This window comes from Pieris brassicae, chromosome 3 (genome assembly GCF_905147105.1).
Source record: "Pieris brassicae chromosome 3, ilPieBrab1.1, whole genome shotgun sequence".
NCBI lineage: Eukaryota > Metazoa > Arthropoda > Insecta > Lepidoptera > Pieridae > Pieris > Pieris brassicae.
The window spans coordinates 11,812,348-11,836,076 of NC_059667.1; the positions used below are offsets into that span (position 1 = coordinate 11,812,348).

Sequence of the window (23,729 nt, forward strand, 5' to 3'; positions counted from 1 at the left end):
GTTCCTTACTCATAGAAACTTTCCAACTTACGCAGTTTTTTTTAAACCAATGCTAGTAGAATGCTTGCTAATAAAAACGTTTATATCTATGACTGCGAGTTATGACTGGGCATCAGGATCCCATAACTATCATGAAGTGCATAACGGGTTTAATAGTATCAAGGATTACATAGATGAATGGACGGTGGAAGTTCCCGGTGGCGAAGAAGTGGCACAGCTGGTCGCTCTCGAGTTGGGATACGAGTACGACGGGCCGGTAAGGATCCTTTCGTTTATCATGCCCTAGTGATTTCTTAATTAAACAATTAATAACGGTTAATTATGTTATATTAAACCAATTAACATTATTAATTACCAACAATTTAATAATAAATAATAAAGCTTATTTATAAAGGTTAATATTTTATTGTAAGCCATCACAAATTTATCATACAATTAACAAACAGTATATATAAACATAATTAATGCTCTGTAATTAATATATACAATTTAGCTAACATTCCATTTAAAAAAAATAACAGGATTGTTAGGGCTAATTAATTATCTTTGTTAGAAAATTAGGTTTGTGCTTTTAATTTAAAAAGGGTTTTTCGAATGTAATTGGAGCTTTATAAGCGATTAAGTCTAATTTGGAATTTAGTAAGAGAATATTTAGCTTATAAATTATCTACATTTATTTTTAATCATAAATCTAAATAAAAGGCATCCACACAGGTTTGTACACAAGTTAGCTGATATTTTTCGATAAACAAATTTATAATAAGTATTTTTGTATTAAACATTCAGAAGCTCAAAATATTACACGCTAATTCTAAACAAATGTCAGTAGTCAGAAATATCTCTTTGTCACTTGGTAGTTAGTAGTATATCGACATGACTGTGAAGAGCTATTGTAAAATATGTATTTATTTAAAATAGGGCATAAATAATCTCATACGATTCTCTGCATCCATAAATAAATAATTATTATTATAGTACTGCCGTAAAAGTCATTTCACACCATATTAGATAAAACTCATCACTTAGGGTAAGATTGACTCCCTTATATACAAAATTAATATGTTTTTGACTTATTAGTCCCACTTAGCGTTAATTCGCGTTTCTTAATGTAACACTTATTGTTTTGGATCAACTTTACTTACAAATTCAAAGATTCCGTTGTCATGTGTGGATATTCGAGAATGAAATGCGAATTACGATGTTCGTGAATTTACTAGTGATGAGCATCTGTCTTTTTAACTTGAAACCCCTGAAGGTTTACATCTCGACGTATTTTTTTTTTTATGTAATAGGAGGCAAACAGGCAGAGGCGGCTCACCTGATGTTAAGTGATACCGCCGCCCATGGACACCCACATTACCAAGGCTTGCGAGTGCGTTGCCGGAATTTCAAGAGTTACGCTCTTTTCTTGAAGGACCCGAAGTCGAATTGGTTCGGAAATACAGTAGCTGATTCCACAAAGTTGTTGACATTGCATTACCGGTCTGTATCAGTACCCTGAAAGAACGTTTGGAAACAGTCCCCACCACCAGGTTGCAATTTGCCAAGTAGAAGACTTTAGACATTGTATTGTAATATTTTTTCAGTTGCAAAGATTACAATGATCGCTTATACAGGGTGTCCCAAAAGTCGACGTCAAGTCGAAATTTTCTTATAGGTAATGCCACACCAGTTATCAGAAAAAAAAAAAAAAATAAGTAATGTATTTTTGAAGTTATGGATATTTTTTTGTTATTCCAGAAAATGCACACCATGTGACAGTTTTTTCATTCCTGTTGTTACAAATATTTACTTTTTGCCAATTTTTTTTCTCTTACGTCATCCCGAATAGTGTTTTATGTAACCTATGATCCTAAACTCTGTGCTGATCACTCCAACTTTTAGGAAAATGTCATTTTATACCGTACCAAGTTTTCAAAATTAATTTTCGCACTACTTCAACTGATCGTCCTGAAAAAAAAATGTACTACTCCAGTTTGGCAAGTAGCTTTATAAGGTAGCGCAAAACAAAACTTCTTATGGCCGATCTAAGAAATAATGAAGTAAGTGTTATACCACGTTAGAATCCTTATTAAATGCGCAAACTTTTAAAGCTGCTTGCCAAACTGGAGTAGTACATTATTTTTTTCAAAAATTAATTTTGAAAACTTGCTGCGGTATAAAATGACATTTTCCTACAAGTTGGAGTGATCGGCGCAGGGTTTAGGATCATAGGTTACATAAAGCACTATTCGGGATGACGTAAGAGAAATTTTTTTGGCAAAAAGTAAATATTTGTAACAACAGGAATGAAAAAACTGTCACATGGTGTACATTTTCTGGAATAAAAGGAAAATTTCCATAACTTCAAAAATACATGACTTCATTTTTTTTTCTGATAACTGGTGTGGCATTACCTATGAAAAAATTTCGACTTGACGTCGACTTTTGGGACACCCGGTATGAGTGCTATTTGTGTTTATGTGTGCTGTACCTGTGCCTGTGTGCATGCCCTCATTACTTAGACAAAATGATGAAGGAGTTTTACTGTTCGGAGAACAGTATTACGCTATCAATTGAAAAATTGTGCTCCCTAAGTAATAACCCTATTTCCATAGTTCGTCCTCGGTTTGGGTAAAACCAATGACTAGCGCTTAATGTAGAAATCGTAGAAGAATGCAAGGGTAAAAATATATTAGGTCCTTATGAAATTGGCGTTTTGTATGGGAGGAACAAAAAGTCGAATATTTTTAAATATAATATTGTTACGAGCTAGGGGATCGGATAGAAAATGCCGTAGATTTCTTCAAGGGTTTATTTCTTGAAAAATCAATGAGGAATTTATGGGCACAAAATATACGCAAAAATGCACTTATAACACACACAAAAACACAGTCACTTATTACTTCACTTATGTACACTTCACACAGTACTTTATCACTTTTATTCACTTTATTCGCACTTTATCGCTTCGGTGTTTCGCTCTTGCTATCGCATTCAAAACTAAAGGCGACTAGTCGCGTTTCGGCTCGCTTATATATCCCTGGGAATAATTCTAAACAATATTCGAGAACTCTTTAGGCGGGCTTGCTACTGAGTAGCGATTGCACAATTCTAGAGTGATGAGAGAAGAGTGCGGACGCTCTTTGTCTCTTTCGAACGTTGCTCCGTCCTTGTCGTACGGCGTTCTGGAGTGCTCAGTCTAGTTTCGAGAAAGTTCTGATCTTCTCTCTCTCTCTCTCTCGTATCATTTCGTCCTTGTCTCACACCTAGAAAGTTCGGTCTAGAATATTCGTTCATCAAAGGGGTATACCTAGGCCTGAAAACGCCTGAAAACGGCTCTCCTGAAAACTGCACCAATCGACTACACATGTTCTGAAACTGACTGAAAAAAGGTTTCAGCTTCCTGAAAACTAGGGTAACATTATGGAAATTACAATTTTCTAATATGTGATTAACCCTCTCCTGAAACGGTCAGAAATCATATTACAGCCTGCTGAAAAGTTCTCTAAGTAGTGGAAAAACCTAGAAACATTGTAGTCGACCCGTCTTCGTAACAATATATTTAATTAATCAAAGTATGAACCATTGTTTTCTATGCACTTTTGCCATCTCATAGGTAGTTCATTGATCCCTTTACTAAAAAAAGCAGTCGGACGGGAATCAATAAAATCTGTGAAGGCGATTTGGACTGCCCCATCAGAGTTAAATTTTTTCCCTTGCAAGAAGTTGTCCAAATTTGGAAAAAATTGTAATCTGTTGGAGCAAGGTCCGGGGAGTACGGAGGATGTCTTAGACATTCCAATTGAAGCTCTTCTAATTTGGTAGCTGTCTGTTGTGCAGTGTGTGGTCTAGCGTTGTCGTGAAGTAGCAGTGGCGTGGAGCGATTGACCAACCTAGGTTGTTTAGCCGCTAGCTTTTCCATCATGGTTTGCAATTGCTGACAATAAACATCAGCCGTAATAGTCGGGCCAGATTTGAGAAAACTGCAATGAACAATACCGGCACTAGTGCACCAAACGCTTACAAGTAACTTTTTTGGGGTTAATTTTCGCTTGGGGCAGGATTTGGCTGGCTGGCCAGGATCCAACCATTGCGCTGAGCGCTTCCGATTATAGTAAAGAATCCATTTTTCATCACAGGTAATGATTCGGTTTAAAATACCTTAATTATTGTGCCGGTTCAGTAATGTAACGCAGCAGTCGACGCGCGTGTGCCGGTTTGCTTCAGTCAATTCGTGAGGTACCCACCTTTCAAGCTTTTTAATCTTCCCAATTTGTTTCAAGTGAATTAAAACAGTTCCATCACTAACACCGCTGCCTGCAGCTAACTCGGACGTGGTTTGCGATGGATCCGCTTCTACAATAGCCTTCAATACTTCATTATCAACTTGGGTCTCAGGCCGTCCACGGGGCTTGTTTTGCAGGTCTAAATTTCCAGAACGAAAACGTTGGAACCAAAAAGGAACTGTGTTTTCTTTTGCAACATGACCGCCATACACATCATTCACCCTTCGAGTCGTTTCCGCAACACTAGTGCCACGGCGGAACTCGTACTCGTAAATAATGCGATACTTTAAGTTTTCCATTTTGTAAAATGAGTGACGCAAACAGAAAAAAACAGAAGAAAAAAACAAATGAATGACGGTCATCGAAGCACAAATGCATGAGTAAATAGCTGTACAAATTTGAATTTGGAATTCCTTACCAGAGGAGAACATCGTGATTAAAGTGGCCAGTACGAAATACGCCAATTTCATATGTAAGGACCTAATATTAATATTGCTCCACGTTCCTTTCCACGACACAAAGTTTAGACATTATTACTAACAAAACACACACACAGAAACACATAAAATAACAATAATCAAAAAATATTTTAAAAAAGAATAATAATAGAGAGATAATAATTTTTTTAAAGAAAAAGGTTTAATTGTGTAATGCGTGTATGCTGTGGTTGTAATTAGCCCTGGCTGACATTATGCTGAGGAGCAGACTTGTTCCACAGCGCTGGTCATTCTGCCAGAGACCACAGCAGCTAGTTTGCGCCTCAGTCGCAAAAAAACAAATAAGAATCTATTACTCAGTAGAAACAAATAATAATAATAATAGTAAAAGTTTAGGCTGTAATGAACGTAGAATATTTTTATTCCATACATTATTCCTTACAGACAATGCCAATTCGATGTCTATAAAAAATCAAAATACAATAAAGTAAATACAATGGCAAAGGCTATAGATTTGAATATATACATCCAATAAATAAAAATTAAAAGTCAACTTTATTGCCGGTTTAATTTACTATATAACATTTATTTTATGTACCTAGAGTTAACTAAACTGAATTAATTAATTGTGTTTGACGTAAAAGCTTTCAGATAACAATGATAAGAGTTATACAAAAATATTGGAACACTCGACATTGTGACGGCATTTGCTTTGATTTCAGCAATACCACTTGAGAATATTGACAACCTATCAATATTTCGGCTCTAATCAAACTTATTGTGGACGATATTTTTAAACATCTATCACCTAACGGAAATTGTGTTGATTTTTATTTGAAGCCCAAAACAAATATTTCGCTGTTAGTAGTAACACGGCACGGTTTCCTCCACTTCAACCTTTGCTGGAATGCTTCAGCGCTTAGATAAGTGTAAAGACAAGTGTTAACTTGATCTCAACAGTGGAGGTTACGTTCTAACCAAGTCGCCAAAGCATTTTTGCTTGTGACACGTAAAAATATCTAAAATGAGACTATCATACAATAAAGAGAGACAGAGGGCCGATCAACCATTTTTACAGAAATCTGAGCTGACGACAGTACAAATCTAAAAAGGCCATACGCGTTCATACTCATCCGACTTAAACTGATGGTTTCGACTTTTCCCTTTTCAACTAACTCGAGTGGAATCAAATTTCTCAACAACACATATTCTAAAATACATTAATTATATTTGACAATAACTACCTAGGCACCAAATATACGAGTAATTCAAAACATAAGATTAGGAGAAGAAGTGTTTTGAAAATCTGTGTAGGTCATTGTCTAAAAATAAATTATGTCCTACGCTCAATTGACAGCCAGTAATGGTGACCAATGTTAAGAATTAGTTGGACGATTTGTCTCAATTCGACGCTACATTTACTATGGCAATTATAGATTTCTTTGCGTTTTGCCCGACGCAAAAAGAGCCGTTTCAAAAAGAAATTTCAGTAAGCAATTGAACATCCCGAATTTTGACATAACTATTCATGAAATTAGTAATAGTTATGTCAAAATTAATTCCAATCACTGAAGGCAAAAAAATATAAAAGAGCTTTTTCTATCCTGGCTACATCCAAAAACCACTAAAGCCGAACAAAGTTTTTTAAAATGACATTTGTGTACCAGGCCAACATAGAGGTGTTACAATTATTATTGTGCAAATAAATTATTTTTTTATGTTTCTTTATTTGGTTCTTCTAGTAACTTCCCGAATTTAATAACACCATTGAAATATACTGATCTTTCGAATAATTGTTAATTTTCTGCAATAACGTGGCTGCACAACGGCTATAATTGTATCAATTTGTCTTGATCCTTTATAAAAGAAATAGAAGTCAGCCCTAAATAGGTTTGCGTCAAGTTTAACTAACGTTACCCGTCCCGTGCGTAGCAACTGTAATTTCCTTGTGTTACAAGTAAAAAAAGACGTTCAGGCGTTTTCATCTAATAAATAGAACAGGAGTGCAAACGGGCAGGAGGCATCTAATGTTAATTGATACTGCTGCTCATGGACATTTCCAATGATAGAGGGTTTTCGAGAGTCTTTTAAGAATTGATACGCTCTTTTTTTGAAAGACCCTAAGCCTAAATTGGTTCGGAAATACTTCAGTGGGTTCCACATAGTAGTGATGTGCGGCAAGAACTGCCTCAGAATAATATATACCTATATGTCATAGATCTTTCATTAAAGCACATTGGTATATCGAGAGACACTTCATAAATTAATTTATTTTTCACTTCTTTGCAAAAATTCGCAATGATATAATTAATTACCAATAAATTTATTTTATTCTATATTCTCAGATTTTTATGGAAACCCGAATCGGTAATCTCCTTAAATGCAAATTATTATTATCCTTTTACAATGTCAATTTTAAAACATCGAACTTACTATAGCTTCCAAGGATTTTCCATAGATGGCAGTGCTCATTTCAATCATTTGACCCATGTAAAATAAATTTTCAGGCAGCAGTCGGCACTAACGACTGAAACAGCGTTTATTGTACTAGGATATCAGGAAATATATGGAGATTTTTTTCAGTGTTTCAGTGTAACATGTGAAACACGCGAGCATAAAAAAATAGATACACATGTGCGCTCTATTCACGCACATTAGTATAAAATACGTCTTCGTGTTGAAATCCTTACTACACAGTTCTTTAAAACAAACGTTTTTTAACTTTAAAAAACATTTAAATGGTTTTTCTTTTAATAATAAAACTTATCGCTTCTCTAATCATAAAAAAAACACTTAAAAGATTAAGATTAATAAAATACATAATACTTATGAAACCAAATCTTTTATAGCAAACAATGGAAATGGCTACTTAAAATATATTTATTCACTTAAGTAATCGACATATGATTACCTCAATACAACATAGATTTATCAAAATAACAATTTTGAATTTAAAAAAATAGTATATATGAACTGTTGTTATTATTGTTGTACATTGATTATTTTATGTTTTTAGTAATATAGAAAATCGACACTTTTTGTACATTTCTGGAGGGACAGCTTCAAAATAATATTCATAGCCCAACCCTTTCGCTCCCCCTAACGTTACGCACATGTGTAGTCATCTCTTCACCGCGTATATGATCCTGGTACATACGTGTCTCGGGAAACTCACATGACACCGACATGACGTGCTTACGACACACAGGGTACTTATTACTTCGCCTTTATCACACGTGTCCCGTGGGGTCACACACAAGAAAGATCGTTCTCACATAAGTGATTCCAAGACCGTTCACTTCGTTTTATGAATAGCAAAATAAAATTACCGTTTAAAAAAAGGAAACTAAAAAGTGTATTTACACCACCACTATTTTGATTGTGATTAAACAATAAGGCGATTTATATTCACTTATGTTAAACAATGCTGCTTATAAGCAATGCGTTTAGAAAATAGAATACAAGTGTTTGGTGACGTATGTATTACATACAACATTGAACATACAAATTAAAATAATAAAAAGTTATAATACTGTGGTCTCTCACGAATCATGTGAGTCACACAAGCGAGATTTCTGAATATTATCTTTGTGCTTATGCTGCCTTAGTATTAACGTATGGCAAGAACATCATATGACGACATCCATTTTGACGAACTTGGCATGATGAGAGGTGACGGACAAGCATACGCAGTGGAGTGAGTGGTTGATGCCGGACTTATTTGTCTAACTATTCAAATTGGAATCATTACTGATTGTAATACTTAAATTATACAATTAAAGAGAATAAAATAAATAATAATTAATCGACTAGCTTTAAGACCCGTTTTCTTCAAAAAAATTGCTAGTACAATTTCTAATATAATATTAAAGTCTGATTTAGCTGCATGCAATTTTAAAGTGCAATGTGATTTTTTATGTACTTCATTCAGTAATAAAATGTTCATAGTAAACGCCCGGACCGTTAAGCCAATCAAGCTTCATTAAATACGACATCGAACAGACGGAACGGTAACAAAAATAGAAGGGAGCTAAAAAAGTCCAACCCACATTGTCTAGGGCGCCACCTACATCCCATTGTTTTACTCGTCAAACACTAGGAACAAAGAAGGAGGTAGGAGGTAGGAGGTATCAGTGTATCCCAAAGAGGGCTGCGAATTGGGCTCCCAAAATCGAAGTCACTTGCATGCATACGTCCTCCATATCCTTTTTATTTAATTACTTTAAACGTACTGTATTTCTGTGTAATAGCAACGAAATAAATAAATATGTATTAATAAGTCATAATTTTCTAGTTCTAATTAGCTTAACTCTAGATTAATGTAAACTAATAATCTGAAAAAAATAAAATTTTATCATATTAATAAAAAATACCTAACTGGCACGGTCAGTAACTTAGTAAAAACATTTTACATTAGTAAGATTATAGAAAAAAAAATTCACGTAAATGCCTAAAAAAACTTATTTGGAATATATTCAAATAAGAATCATTTCATATTTGTGTTTCTTCGGATTAAGAGTTTTAATAAAATAGTATATTTCGAATTACAGATCCTAGGATTCCCGGACTTGTACGGGTTTAGAGTACATAATAAAAACCGTCGCACCCCAAGTGAACACACAGGCACACTTGCCAGTGACGATAGGGTGAGAGTGCACTATCTTTTACCCATGAGAGCCTGGTAGTAATGACTTTCGAAACACGTGGTGCTTTCGAATGATTCACATCGGGCTCTGCAGAACGGGTCATTGACCTAGATTTTTCTGTCTTGCTAAACAAAATAATAAAAACTAAACGAAACAACTGTAACTAATTTCTAACGAAACGATTTCAAATTATTTTAATATTTATTAATTGCAGATTTAAAAAGTCTATTTTTGCAAACTACTCAGGTTTTAAATAAACACAAATTTTAACTTCCATTACCAAAGTTTTACGGCAGAAATTAATCGCTTAAGACAGTATGAGTTCGTCTCTAAACTTTTATTTTAGATACGATGGGCAGAGCAGCTTTTTACTAAAAAGCGCGCCAAACGTAACCCTATGCCGGTCTCAGGAGAGGAAGAACTTCTAAGAGTAAAAAGGATAGATACACCAGGCAATGCAAGTGAAAGAGATAGACGTAGTATCAGAAATTTGTTCAATGATGAACTTTGGGGCTACGAATGGTATTTAGTAAGTATTACGCTTTGACACGAGAGAGCGCTTTAAACAATAATATAATGATATATAACAGAAACAAAAGATCGATAACGGATAAAATATTTTTGACTGAAAATTTGATTTCAAATATTTTGCCGCCATATTTATCTAAAGTTTTTAAAAAAAAACGCGCTCCGTTCTCTTTATTTATTTACTTATCTCATTACTAAAAATAATTATTTTATTAATTTATTGAATTTGCAGCAAGATACGCGAAGAAATGATATTCTCCCTCGTTTGGATCTCAATGTGCTGCCGGTGTATACAAGGGGATTCAACGGGCAAGGAGTTCGCATCTCCATACTTGACGATGGAATTGAGCACAACCACACAGACCTCAGGGACAATTACGTAAGATATTAAGATATATATTATACATTAATGTTTAAATAAAAAAAAACATGTGTGCAATTCACACGTGTTAGAAGTGAAACCTTCAAAAACAATGTTTTTGAGTAGGATAAAACTTTTAATTAAAAAAATAACACACCACGCTATCTTACTAAAACGCTGTAATACGCAGCCGCATACAGTGTACAGTAAGCTCACGTAGTTTTCACATGCACTACACACGTTAAATGCTCAAATACAAGCACGTATTAAACAGTGTGCAATATACATACACACTGACATCTGCTCTCTCGCTCTGGCTCACAAATTACAGGCGACTATGCTTAGAAGACGGGAGTGGGGACGCTACGAAGTATGGCACAAAGAGGAGAGACCGATAATATACAAATTGTATGTATATTTCTGTCTCATTCTTTCCCCTGGCTTCATCCTACACATTTTTGTATTTGTGTCTCTTACCTGTCGTTTTTTCGTTGCATCCGGTTTGAAATCACAACGATTCTAAAGAAGTTTCACTTCAAAAAATATTAATTAACATCTTCGTAAGATATATATTGCTAAATCAACTTTATAGGCAAATAGGCACTATAAATATACGGTAAACCTACCTATACCTACCTGACCTATTCGATATAAATACAATATTTTTTTTATATAACATTCGGTTATGCATGTCTTGCAATTTACTCAACAGTTTTTTTTTTTTAGATTTTCCCTTACTTGGGTTGCCTGAAAGAGATCGCTTGTTAGCGATAAGGCCGCCCGTTGCCTCCCTTTTATTTTTATGTATTATGTTATTTGTGTTTTTGAAGTGAAACTTCTTTAGAATCGTTGTGATTTCAAACCGGATGCAACGAAAAAACGACAGGTAAGAGACACAAATACAAAAATGTGTAGGATGAAGCCAGGGGAAAGAATGAGACAGAAATATACATACAATTTGTATATTATCGGTCTCTCCTCTTTGTGCCATACTTCGTAGCGTCCCCACTCCCGTCTTCTAAGCATAGTCGCCTGTAATTTGTGAGCCAGAGCGAGAGAGCAGATGTCAGTGTGTATGTATATTGCACACTGTTTAATACGTGCTTGTATTTGAGCATTTAACGTGTGTAGTGCATGTGAAAACTACGTGAGCTTACTGTACACTGTATGCGGCTGCGTATTACAGCGTTTTAGTAAGATAGCGTGGTGTGTTATTATTTAACTGTTTGTGAGTATTTTTTTCTAATAGGCAATGATCAGGCTTCTGTACTAATAGACAATTAAAGAAACACATAAAAAAACCTTAGATTCCTTGACTATTGAAAGCGATTGGAAGTGAAACTTATTTATCGGCGTTGGAAAAAAATTACCGTCTCATTTTTGAGTTACGCGTCACATATTTCCGTTACGTACTATCTTTTTCGTGTCCCTACCACGGTTGATTCATTAATAACAAAAATATATAATAACGATAACAACGATAGTAATAATTGTATTACAATTAATGAAATTCTGTAATAATCTTAGTAGTGATAAGTTAAAATGAGATAATTGTATTATTTGTATTCATGTCTATGATAATGAAAGCCTTTTGTTAAACTTTATCTAATTTAACTTTATTTAACCAATGTATATAAAGTTGCATATATTGGATCATTTTTCGAAAAATAAGGTCATAAAGACGTTTCACTTCTTACGTGTGTACACTAGTACACGCACACATTCTTTTTTTTTAAGTGTTGTAAATAAAATATATATTTTAACTACGACGACACATTAAAACATACCAATATATTTCCATTTATAATAATGGTAAGTGTGGGTATAACAAAATGTTTTGTTACTTGAACTTAAAATTAATACAAAAATTATCCAAATAATCTCTGAATTTTATTTCTAGCCTTTGGAATATATGGTACCAAAAAACTTTGTCTTGTTAAGTTATGTTCCCTGTCTAAGAATACAGTAAAGTTGGTGGTGATTTTGGCGAGAAAGGTTTAATTGAATTTAAAACAGTTAAAGTAATTTTTCTCAATCAACCTATTCTAATAAAAATTTCTTATCTACCACAATTAATAATACCACTACTCGATGGCGCTAGTAGTTAAAAGAGATTCAATAAGGATAATATCAACTTACAAGTTACACGTTATGGACTTATGTTATCCTTATACTTTTAGTAAAATTATCGACTTCCAATCTCGGCGCCGGCACTTCATTTTATACGGCGGCACAAAGTAAATAAATATGTATTTTTTTGCTTTTGCCGGTTAAAATACTTTTAGAAAACGAATCTCGGATATCTTTTATTTCAAATTGAATATTGTTATTGTAACAAAACAGGTAATTTTTACTCAAAATCTACCAAATCAAATCAATCGAAAAAGTAATTATAAATCGAAAGGCTAGGCTAGAAGTAAAAATAATGTGTTCATTCGTTATAAGTTGATAAGTATCATGATGCATTGCAAATTTTTAGAGGGGCTCCCAACTCTTACATAACTTAACACTAAAAAATATATTTACAATAAGAAATTGTTATTTAAATCTTACAATTGAAGCCGGAAACACTTCTTTCTGTGCTTGCTCTTTCTGATAAATTTATAATTATTACTTAAAATGTTATAACTATTCTGTTTGTCCACAACAGTCCACAGAGATATCGAATAGATGATTGACTTATGGCTATTATCGTCTGTTTTTTTACCTGTTTAATATACTGTTTTCGTGACTGGCCTTTCTTATACTTCTCGTATCCTAGTAACTTCGCGGCCGATGCGTCGTTCACGATGCGGTTAGATCGACGTACGGATGAGATTGGGGGATGATGATGATGACACATGACGACACATTTTTTAGTTGGCGATGGGAAAGGATTGTTGTTTATTATAATAATAAATATTGTTTTATTTTTAATTTCGACACCAAGTAAATCTAAATAATATTTTGATAACGTCTATTTTTGACAATATAATTTTAACTTCAATTTCAGGTTTCGAAATGCTTTTGTTTTTTGGTAAACCTTCTCGTCCCTATTTTCAAACCAAATAAGTAATTGAACTTAAATTGTACCTACAGTAATAGTACAAATTACGTATTTTTCTGATTTTCAGGATAAAGAGATTAGCTGGGACTGCAACGATCACGACTCAGATCCATTTCCAAGACCGGACCGGCAAAATCGTAACTCGCATGGAACTAGATGTGCTGGAGAAGTAACTATTAATTGGAACCATTTTATTAAAATGAATTGATTAGTTTCAATCAGCATCTATGACAGTATTTGCAGGATTGAAAAAAAAAATACTATTTATTTACAGATCGCAATGACTGCTAACAACGAAAAATGTGGCGTAGGCGTGGCTTGGGGAGCAAAATTAGGTGGAATCAGAATGCTCGATGGACGAATAACTGACCGCGTTGAAGGAGAGGCCTTGGGTAAGCGAAACATTGCTCATTGTTGAAAATTATATTTTTTATATTTATGCAAACCTAGTAAACGCGATTGCTGAGTTAAAGTAAATCGAATCGTTTGGGCTTCTTTCTGGATCGACCGTTATGGGAGGGATCAATTCAGTCAGTAATTCTCAAAATCACCGGATTTATTTATTTATTTTATTAGTTGCTTTACCTGCGGTTTCACTTACACAGCACATATCGCAAACGACCGCGTTTGACTTGTAAATTTGTTGTCAAATCAAGAAAACCATGAAATATGTTGTAACGAGTTTTAAGAGGAAACTAGTTTTACCGTTTTCTCAGCAAGGGTCTGTTGCTGAATAAATAGGAATATAATTTTTCCTGCCTTCGGAAAACTCTCTAATTTTGATAGTGGCGAAACTAATAAACTTACTTACACGTACGTCTGTCTGCTGTTAAAGATTAAGTCTTATTTCCTTGTAGTTATATGTTCCTAGTAATTCATCTGAATAATGACGTAACAGCATAAGAAGAATCGCGAGGGCGAGGGCGCGGCAAAAGTAAAATTTATATTTGCTATATTTATTTTATTTAACCTTTTACCGCCCCCATCTCATCCATGGCTTGACTGCGAAAAAATATTTCTTTAAACTTTGAAACACCTTCATTGTTTTTTGTAAATTCACTGCACTCTCTCTCTCCCTCTATTATTTATGAGGACAATAATAAAAAAAACTACATAAATTGTTTTGGTTTTTAGTTATTTATATTTCTATATGTTTTATTTATATTTCTCAATAAAGCAATGGCGGCCACAAGTGAGTGGTGACCACGACTACTAGGAATTCATAAATGATTAAGAAAGTATCCTAATTCAAACAATTGCTAAAATTGAAAAAAAAAATGTTTTTTTACCGTCGCCGCAGCAACTGACGTTATTATATTACGTCATTCCTTATTAGGAACATTAGGAACACATAAAGTACACAGTGGTTTCATTTCAGTTAAAGATTGAAATTAGGTTCAATCTCAATTTACCTAATTTAGAATTTCAATACAGATTAAGCAAAATCTTAACTTTACATACTACTTATTTTTTAAGGATTTGCTTGGGATAAAGTTGATATCTATAGTGCTTCGTGGGGTCCCAATGATGACGGTAAGACCGTTGAGGGGCCCGGCAAACTTGCCCTTGAAGCTTTTAAAAGAGGTGTTAAGCGCGGGCGGGGAGGAAAAGGAAATATTTATGTATGGGCTAATGGAAATGGCGGCAGACACAACGATAATTGCAATTGTGACGGGTAAGTTACTATAGTAGTTAGTGACAAAATTATTTTTTACTATTTGTTATATTATAGTATATTGAAATCATCTTACTTATTTTAGTTATTCTTCAAGCATCTACACGATATCAATAGGCAGCACCTCCCAACAGGGATTGTTTCCATGGTATGGCGAAACGTGCTCATCAACTCTTGCTACTGCATACTCTTCTGGTGCCTATAAAGATCAGAAAATTGTAAGTCTCTTCTAATTTTAACAAAAAAAAATATTTTGGTTGGTTGCTAAATTAATTAAAGTTTGCACGCTATTTATTTAACAGATGTCTCTTATCTTCAGAAGAAAGAGACAGCATAAATATCAGTTCGTGTACACCTCATATTTCTATCCTTTTTTAACTGAGTAAAGTTGCTGAAGTTAAAACGAGATGGCTATATTTAAATTGTAGGTAACAACAGATACGAACGATTCATGCACACTTGGTCATACCGGCACTTCGGCCGCTGCTCCACTAGCAGCTGGAATTATAGCTTTGGCTCTGCAAGCGAAGTACGTTGTTATATTTAAAGCGTTTCCCACCGTTTTAACAGAGAAATAATTTGCTTGAAGAAAAATGATTGAAAATGTTTTTCAGTCTGAACTTAACATGGCGGGACATTCAACACATAATCGTCTGGACGTCTGAATATGCTCCATTATCCTCGAATTATGGATGGCAAACAAATGGGTTAGCACAAATACATTTTAGAAAAAAATAAAATGTACATATTTTATTGGTGTTAGTATGTGGTTTTAGAATTGGATTACGTTTCAATGTTCGTTTTGGGTTTGGTCTTCTGAATGCGGACGCACTTGTAGCAAAAGCTTTGAACTGGACGACAGTTCCAGAAAAGCAAATTTACGAACGAACTTCTACGTAAGTATGATGTCCTAGTACTTTATACGTTTGTTACATCAGAGGCGTCTTTACCATGATGTTTTTTTCTAACTAACTAAATAAGTTTATTTTAATATTTTAATTAGTTAAATTTAATTTAACTAATTACTATATTTTTATTTCTTTATTTATTATTAATAATTTAATTCTGCGTTAAAAATACATACAGCGTCAGCGTCTTCTACGAATTCGTTTTAAATTAATGAATGTTGCTTTGTTCTAAAGTGTGTCTGTCTGCTTTGTTTTAATTGTTTCAGACACTCATATGGTGAAATATCATCTAATAAACCTATAGAATTATTGATAGCCGTGGAATGTAGCGTGAATTATTTGGAACATGTTGAGCTGATTACTAACATACAATACACTAGACGTGGGGATTTAGAAGTATATTTAATTTCGCCAATTGGTAAGAATTTTTTTTTTAAATTAGCCTTGAATTATTTCGAAGACGTGCAGCGTTTTTGTCGAAGAAAAGGGAGAGAGCGATTGAGAGAGTGAGAAAGGGCGAACGTAGCATAAAGCAAATAGCCATGGAGCGAGAGTAGAACGACAATAGATGCTATTTTCACAAGAAATTTTCTGGTAATGTTGAATGAAACACGAACTTATATTGCATATTTTACTTATAATAAATAGTAGTTTTAGTCACAACAATAATAATGTAAATATCGAAGAAGAAAAATATAATTTGTATTAATTTTCAAAACTTAAATATTTTAATGACAATTAAATTCCTAACATATGCGATTCCTTTTTCCGACCTCCCTCTAAGTCTCGGAAATGATTTGTATAATTAAATAAACAAGACTTAAAAATAAGTTTGCCATAGAAATTTTCACTTACGCTTGCATTTTTTTTATCGTTGTATAGTGTGTATCGCAAAGTGATTTTGTTTCAAGCTCCATTATAAAACGGATTTCATATACGACATTCCATGCTGTGCTTGTCTCGCCTCAATTAGGTTAGGGCGATACACGTAAGTGTGTTAACTTTTTTTAACCGTTTTACAGGTACCAAAGTGCAATTACTAAACCCTCGACCTAAGGACAACTCTAATAAAGGGTTTGTGAATTGGCCCTTGACCTCTGTCGTGACGTGGGGTGAAAATCCAAATGGGGTCTGGAAGGTTATCGTACACGATTCGGTAATTTTCACGATTTTTTATCTTCCCTCATACATGTTTTTAATAAAAAAAGCGAAGTGAACGAAATGGTATACTGACTTATCAATTACTAAGGTCGTGCATGTTTACAGACAAATGAAAATAACGTGGGTAATGTGGGACTTCTTCGCCTCATCATACACGGCACCGAGGAGATGCCCCATCATATGAAAAGCGAACCAAGAAAATACAAGCAAGAATTTGCTAAAATTTTTGACGTAATCGATTCAAACGAAACACCAGGGCTACAGAAGTCTGCAGAAGATTACGGAACCGCTTATATGGACGAGGAACTGTATAGAAATCATCATAGTCGATATTTCTCTAACTAGTTAAAATATTATTTTGTCTGAATATATGACACTATCCTTAACAAACCTAAATCAGATTAAATGTTCAAGCCAAAATGATTTCTTTATTTACAAAAATACAACGCGAAAATTCTAGAACAAAGAATAACAAAGCAAAACAGCTAATTGATTATAATAGCTCACTTCCACGACAAACTGTTTAAATGATAATTATTTGCATTAAATTATCGTCTTATGAATCATTAGTAATTTTTAACAATGCAAGTTAGGTTCAGGGTCGAACCCTGATCTTGGCGAACACAATGTAATTTTACAACACAGAATTGAATGAATTTAACTTTAAGATTTGAGAGAAGATATATTTTAAAAAATTTGCGCTATGGACCTAAACCGTACATTTTATTTTATTTGTATGTTGGTATACGTTTGATAAAACTTAAGTGAGAATGGGCTAATGGTATATGGACAAAGAGGATAATAACGTGGAAAGGGCCACCAGAGGCTGATGAACTTAATCAATTAAAATTGGGAGAAGAGTCATACTCTTGATAAAGTTTTATGAAAATCAGAGCTGCACTTTTAATGTACGAAATGAAAACTTCCCGCTATATGTTTTTTAATTTACTGAAATTGAGGTATGTGTAAATTAAATTTAGTTTAGGTACATCTCATAGTACTAGCGATATCTCAAAAAAAAGTCCCTCTTTGTCGACATGACATTTCATGACGAGGGATGCTCGTCGGTTATGGGTACTATTAATTTGTCCCATCTCTAGTGTCCCCTGGATTCAGTGCAGGTATATAAGGCCTACCAAACTCGACATCACCATCCTTGTATATCCTAGTTGTTAAACCCTTCTCTTTCATCCGTTCTCCACCAAACTACCTAAGAATGGGAATCCTTTCGTGAATATAACATAGTTAAAATATAGTTTTTATATGGGATAGGAGGCAAACGAGCAGGCGGGTGACGTAAACTTGTTTTGTCTCCGCCCATGGACAGCCGCTTCACCAAGAGCTTTTCTAGTGCGTTGCCTTTAAGGTAGTACTCTGCCTACGGCTCATAAGTCGTAACGGTTTGGAAATATCTGGAATGGCAGATGGTTCCAGAAGTATCGTAAAAAGGGCTGTGGTACGCCAGAGGTGAGATAGAACGGTCAGAATTGCATTCAGTCTTAAGGTCCGTTGATAAATTTCATTGTTGTGTTTGATGTCTCAGGCTCCAGCAGTTTGGCCTGGTGGTTTCAGTGTGCGATTCACATTCTTGACGTCTTACGTTCGATTCCCGGATGTGCACCAATGCTCTCTATGTGTTTTAACATTCGCTCGAACGGTGAAGGTAAACATCCTGAGGAAACCGGTTTGTCTTAGATACAAAAAAGTGGACGGTCAGGCACAGGAGGTTGATTACCTACTTGTCTATTAGATTGACAAATGATCATGAAAAAGATACAGAAATCTGAAGCACAGTCCTATAATGGACCATTATAGGACTAGCGGTGTTGTTTTTGATCATTCACGCTCTTTGTACAGAAATAAAAATCAATAAACAATATTTAATATTTATTACCATTCATCGAACCACTTACATTTTTCACTTTCAACCACAAACCCCAGTTCTCTAAGTTCTTGCACCATGAAATCGTCTTTAAATATATCGATCTTCCGCAACCACTCCTCGGTACTTATGACGTGTGGGCACTGTCCACCATATTCTGGGGGGAGATATTCAGGGTCTATATGCTTGTGGAGGGAGGCCATGTCGTAACCGTGGAAGTGGAGGCGAGCCCACGCTGCAGTTGGTATAAACTGCTTGAAGAGGCTGAAGAACGTGCTGATAAACCAATTGTAGTTCACCACGTGCACTGCGTGGATGTGAATTGGGAAGGATACCTGGAAAGTTTAATTTATTCATTTATTCACACTTTGTTGCGTCCATACAAAATAACAAAATACATCAAAAATAATAAGTGATGCAACGGGCCGCCTTATCGCTAACAAGCGATCACTTCCAGGCAACCCTATTAAGAAAAAAACTAAACAATCAAAAATGATGAGTAAAGTGCAATAAATAACCAAATGTTGTATAGAAAATAACAGAACCTTAATCTAAAGAAATACAAAAAAATATTAATAAAAATCTAAAAAGCTAATCTCACGGAGTCACGAATAGCGATGCAATACAAGTAACAAGTAACGATTTAACAAGAGAAGAGATTTAATAGATGATAGCGAGGTAGCCAATCGCATGGAGTCGGGCAGCCTATTCCACGACTTAATGGCGGAGATTGGATAATTTCGTTTAGTATTTATACACATTTTTAAAGAAAGCATCACAAAAATACAGTATTTACAATATTCTTAAGCTACAATTTTTTAATAATGATTAAAATTGAATAAATAGAAAATTTAAATAAATTTAAAAAGGTCGGTCCCTGAGGCAGTGTAACTTTAATGCTGGCAGCGTTTCCTCGCTCTATTGTGATACTTATATGTTGAGCGAGGAAAATACCAGCTTTGGGGTCACCTGTATGATCTGCCAGGCGCCAACTTGAAGTACCAAGAGCCACTACTCCGATGGGAACGAAATAAAAGACGAAGGAAAGACTCTTACATTTGAGCCGTTTATTATTTTCCAGTCTACTCTGCGGCCGTACCAGCTTAGGTGCTTGTCCGAGGGAGGTGAGAACAAGGTTTTTTTTACGTTATTGTGCTTTGCTCGTTCCACATGGTGAGGAAACTGGCTTAGTTTTGCCCATAAAGAGAAATTACGAAAGCCAATTACACCCAGAAGAATGACTGTGAAATAAATTCCTATTGGAGTTTCTACCTTTTAAGGGACCTTATACTGAAGCTACCACGTAACTTACAAATAAAGAAGTCAATCATGACAAAAGATAAATTAAATTACGAAATTACGATTTTTCATTTTCTCATATAGTACTTAGGTAAATTATTTATTTTATGAAATATTATAATTACACACCCCCATTAAAGCTACGATCTGTCCTGCCACTGTCCTCGTCAGCTTACTAACATGCCGAACCCCTAAACCCTCGAGGTCCACAATAATAGTGACTCCGAGGATCTGTAGCCTGGGCTGCATGGCTGCTATTTCATCCATGATTAGTGCACATCGCACTACGTCTTCTATTGGTATCTCCTCGCTGTCCCAGCGCCCTGGTATAAATGCCTCTTTGTAAAGTTAAAAAAACACAGTTATCTTATAATTTTAACTAAAGTAAATTTTTCAATAAAGACCAATTTAATTCTTAGAGTTAGGAAAATATTTCGTCTGACAGCTTAAACTCACCGAACCTCATAAGCGTGATGCGGCCATTTTCAGGGCTATCAGGTAATGTGCCCCCATACACATTCTTCACTTTCTGCAAGCCGAAGGCACTGCAGTTATATAAGTATGCGTTTTTACGTCTAAAGTCTTCATATCGAACCATCTGTGAACCACCGATAAAAGAAAATCTCTTAAATTTTACTATAAATTAAACCAATATTAATTAGGCTTATTGGCAACTAGAAGCCATTTTAATTATAAAACTATTAATTATCAGACCAAGACTTGGAATTTAATTGAATTGAAGTTACTTTACTCGTTTATGTAAAATAAAGTTAGTTGTTTATTTCAATTACCAAATATTACAATAACTTAGTAATTTGTAAGCCTTGCTTGTATCCAACTATCATGGTATTTGGTAACAACAAACAGTAACGTATTCCAAAAATATCAAAAGTTGCTAAATTATATTTCACAATTCGTATCCATGTAATTTGCGAACCCCGATGTAAGGATGGTGATTATGGAACCTTGTCCATTGTACTACAAAAATGTGTAATAGCGTAAAACAACACTTTCAACTTACTACAGTCGTTATATACTATGCCTGCAATGTCCTAATTATACGTCAATTGCATTGATTGTTAATATAGAGCCAATGAAAATTAAAAAAAAAAACAATAAGTGGCGATTGCATATAAATGCGAAAAATGGTGCGATGAGATGTATTTACGTGTTTACAAAAACAGTAAAAAATAAGGTAAAAACACATTGCTGTACAGGGCTAGATTAAGAGGTCTGGAGGCCTCGGGACAACAAAGGAGTGGAGGCCCCAAATTATTTTATAAATAAAATGAATAATTTTGTTAAGTCGAGTTTTTCAAACAATAATTTATTGTGCACCAAGTAGATTCTTTTAGTATTTATATATACAAACATAAAAATATCTTAAAAGAAAAGTTGTTTACGGAATTTAAAACATTTTTTGGCCGAAGTCTCTTTTGTGGAGGCCCCGGGGCTGTAGCCCCTCTTGCCCTCCCCTAAATGTCGGCCCTGTTCCTGTCTGCGCAATAAATGCTGAAATGTTTTATAATAGTAATGTTTTAGCTGGCAACACACACACCACCTAAAAAAACTATCATTATACACAAGAAATGTTTTGGCTTCATGCCCCATTTAGGTAATTTTTTGGATACATGGCTGAGAGGCTGAAACGCCGACGACATCATAAATCTTTGTAACTTTTATATAATTTTAAAAACGTATTGTGTTGTATAATGGAAACAATTTTAATAGAAATGGAAAGGGAGTCAAGGTCTGATACGGTTAATGCCTGGTGTCACTTTACACACCGCATGTTCGCTATTCAGCTTTTGTCGACACAATTAACAACTAACTACATATGGTTTGTCGTTTTGACATCCCGTGCCTCCCGTAATATTTATAATTTTAATCAAACTAAAATTTGGGTTTACTATAAGATAAATGTACCTTTTTTACTAACGTAATAAAAGAGTCGGTGAATTTGATATTTATTTTTATATTATATATTTATATTTTGGTTTTAAAGCGTTATAAATACAGATCTGCGTCTTTTTCTTGAAAAACAGGTCTGGTGACACAGCCATCTCATGAAATAATTGTTGTTTTACGGAGAATCGAATCAATAATTATGTCATTTAAATCTTGAAGTGACGCATTTTATAAGAACTAGGTATGTATAATGTGTAGGGTACAAAAATTTGAATCTTCAAAATTCGTATCAATCATTCAATTTCAACTTTGGACATCATTGAGGTTATTATATATGATTAGTAGTAAGCATTATTATAGAACAGATTTATGTTTAATACATTACCAATTTATGTGCAAGCGCCGGTATAAATCTCCTACACCGAAGAAAGCGAAGAAGGTATGCATCATCCATTCGACGAGGATTACACAAGCCCCGCTCTAAATATAAAAAAAAATGTGATTACATGGCGTATAGCCCGAAGGTTGCTTTTGATTCCTAGCCTATTCTTGTCACAAAGGCGTAGAAGCTTTCCTGGAGATCATACTTTACCGTTACGGGACTTCGAGTTTGTGACAAATGTATTTCAAAACATATTACCATAGATCATACTCCTAAGCTCTTCGATAGCCGACTGTCGTTTGTCCGGATCCTCATTGCAGTTCCGTCGAGCTACCTCCTCAAACTCCGGGTCTTCATACCGGCTGATCTCAGCTGCGAATGCGATGTCGATGAACGGCATACTTAGGTTTGCATGAAGCCAGTCAATGCATCTGTTATAATAGTAAAATAAAAATATAACGGAATTGTTTAAACAAATTAAACTCTTAAGGGGTTATTCTATCCTAGTATTAACTATCCTTCTTACTATGATAACATGATTTCAAATAGAGAATTTGACGCCTCATTTGGGTCGTCAGGCAAAAAAGAGACTACTAACTAACTAACCAGAGAACTACTTACTTACTTACTAAGCTAATCTCGATTTCTAATCTCTCTTTACAATGGAAAAAAATATTTATTATCTGTCCGGCGTTTCTGCGTGTTAAATATCTCTTCACATCCCGCTGATGTCGCAACCATGGAATCGCACAAAAGTAAAGCTTGGGATCACTGTCATTATGGCTATTAAAAGTACCAAGGACCCTGTTGTGACGATCATGGTAAGCCATGGTAAATAACATCGAGACCAATTTCTTAAATAATGGCAAACAGTTGTATTGCACAACAAATCTATCATATAGATATAACTGAACATTTAATTCGTTTTAAACTAAAACTAACAAACACGTTCCATGCGTTTCATAACCGTGTATAAAAGTCTAACTAAAGTCTTGACACGAGTTCGTTCGTTGCTTTGTTCGTTGATGCTTTCGTTCTTATTATATAGAGTTCTTACTCTAGTGTCGAGACTTAGCGCGACTCCCGTATCTCAAAATCTTTAACATTTTACTTGAAGCATATTAATCACAAAGATTGCGTGTTGTTCCCACGAGAATGTAAGTGAGTGTTCCTATTTCACCATGTCGCCTGCTGATAGAGGTTTTTATTTTTTTTATTATTATTTAAC

General features: G+C 34.6%; 2 protein-coding genes across 3 annotated transcripts in view; one reads left to right on the forward strand and one right to left on the reverse strand.

Moving 5' to 3' along the window:
- LOC123707344 (neuroendocrine convertase 1-like) lies at positions 1–17,396 on the forward strand. Its single transcript, XM_045657336.1, has 14 exons — positions 1–256; positions 9,256–9,351; positions 9,698–9,880; positions 10,112–10,258; positions 13,354–13,455; positions 13,561–13,678; positions 14,763–14,961; positions 15,047–15,179; positions 15,390–15,490; positions 15,576–15,668; positions 15,738–15,857; positions 16,136–16,287; positions 16,892–17,025; positions 17,136–17,396. The coding sequence occupies exons 1-14, from the start codon at positions 50–52 to the stop codon at positions 17,373–17,375; spliced, it is 2,025 nt and encodes a 674-aa protein (XP_045513292.1). The 5' UTR covers positions 1–49; the 3' UTR covers positions 17,376–17,396.
- The window catches only part of LOC123707345 (clavesin-1-like), an 18,052-nt gene continuing 9,401 nt past the window's right edge, over positions 15,079–23,729 (reverse strand). For both annotated transcript variants that reach the window (XM_045657338.1, XM_045657339.1), the window contains exons 2-7: positions 22,760–22,932; positions 22,505–22,599; positions 20,668–20,809; positions 20,341–20,534; positions 18,944–19,247; positions 15,079–15,160 (exon numbers count right to left, since the gene is read on the reverse strand). In XM_045657338.1, the coding sequence (XP_045513294.1) occupies positions 15,129–15,160; positions 18,944–19,247; positions 20,341–20,534; positions 20,668–20,809; positions 22,505–22,599; positions 22,760–22,901 (909 nt within the window). In that variant the 5' untranslated portion in view covers positions 22,902–22,932 and the 3' untranslated portion in view covers positions 15,079–15,128. The remainder of the gene's footprint in view (positions 15,161–18,943; positions 19,248–20,340; positions 20,535–20,667; positions 20,810–22,504; positions 22,600–22,759; positions 22,933–23,729) is intronic.

Bases quoted from the DNA above. Each gene is read 5' to 3' on its own strand.
- LOC123707344 (XM_045657336.1), top strand. From the start codon at position 50: ATGCTAGTAGAATGCTTGCTAATAAAAACGTTTATATCTATGACTGCG. The intron at 14,962-15,046 runs GTAAGTTACTAT...TACTTATTTTAG, and splicing joins GATAATTGCAATTGTGACGG to TTATTCTTCAAGCATCTACA. The intron at 15,669-15,737 runs GTTAGCACAAAT...ATGTGGTTTTAG, and splicing joins TATGGATGGCAAACAAATGG to AATTGGATTACGTTTCAATG.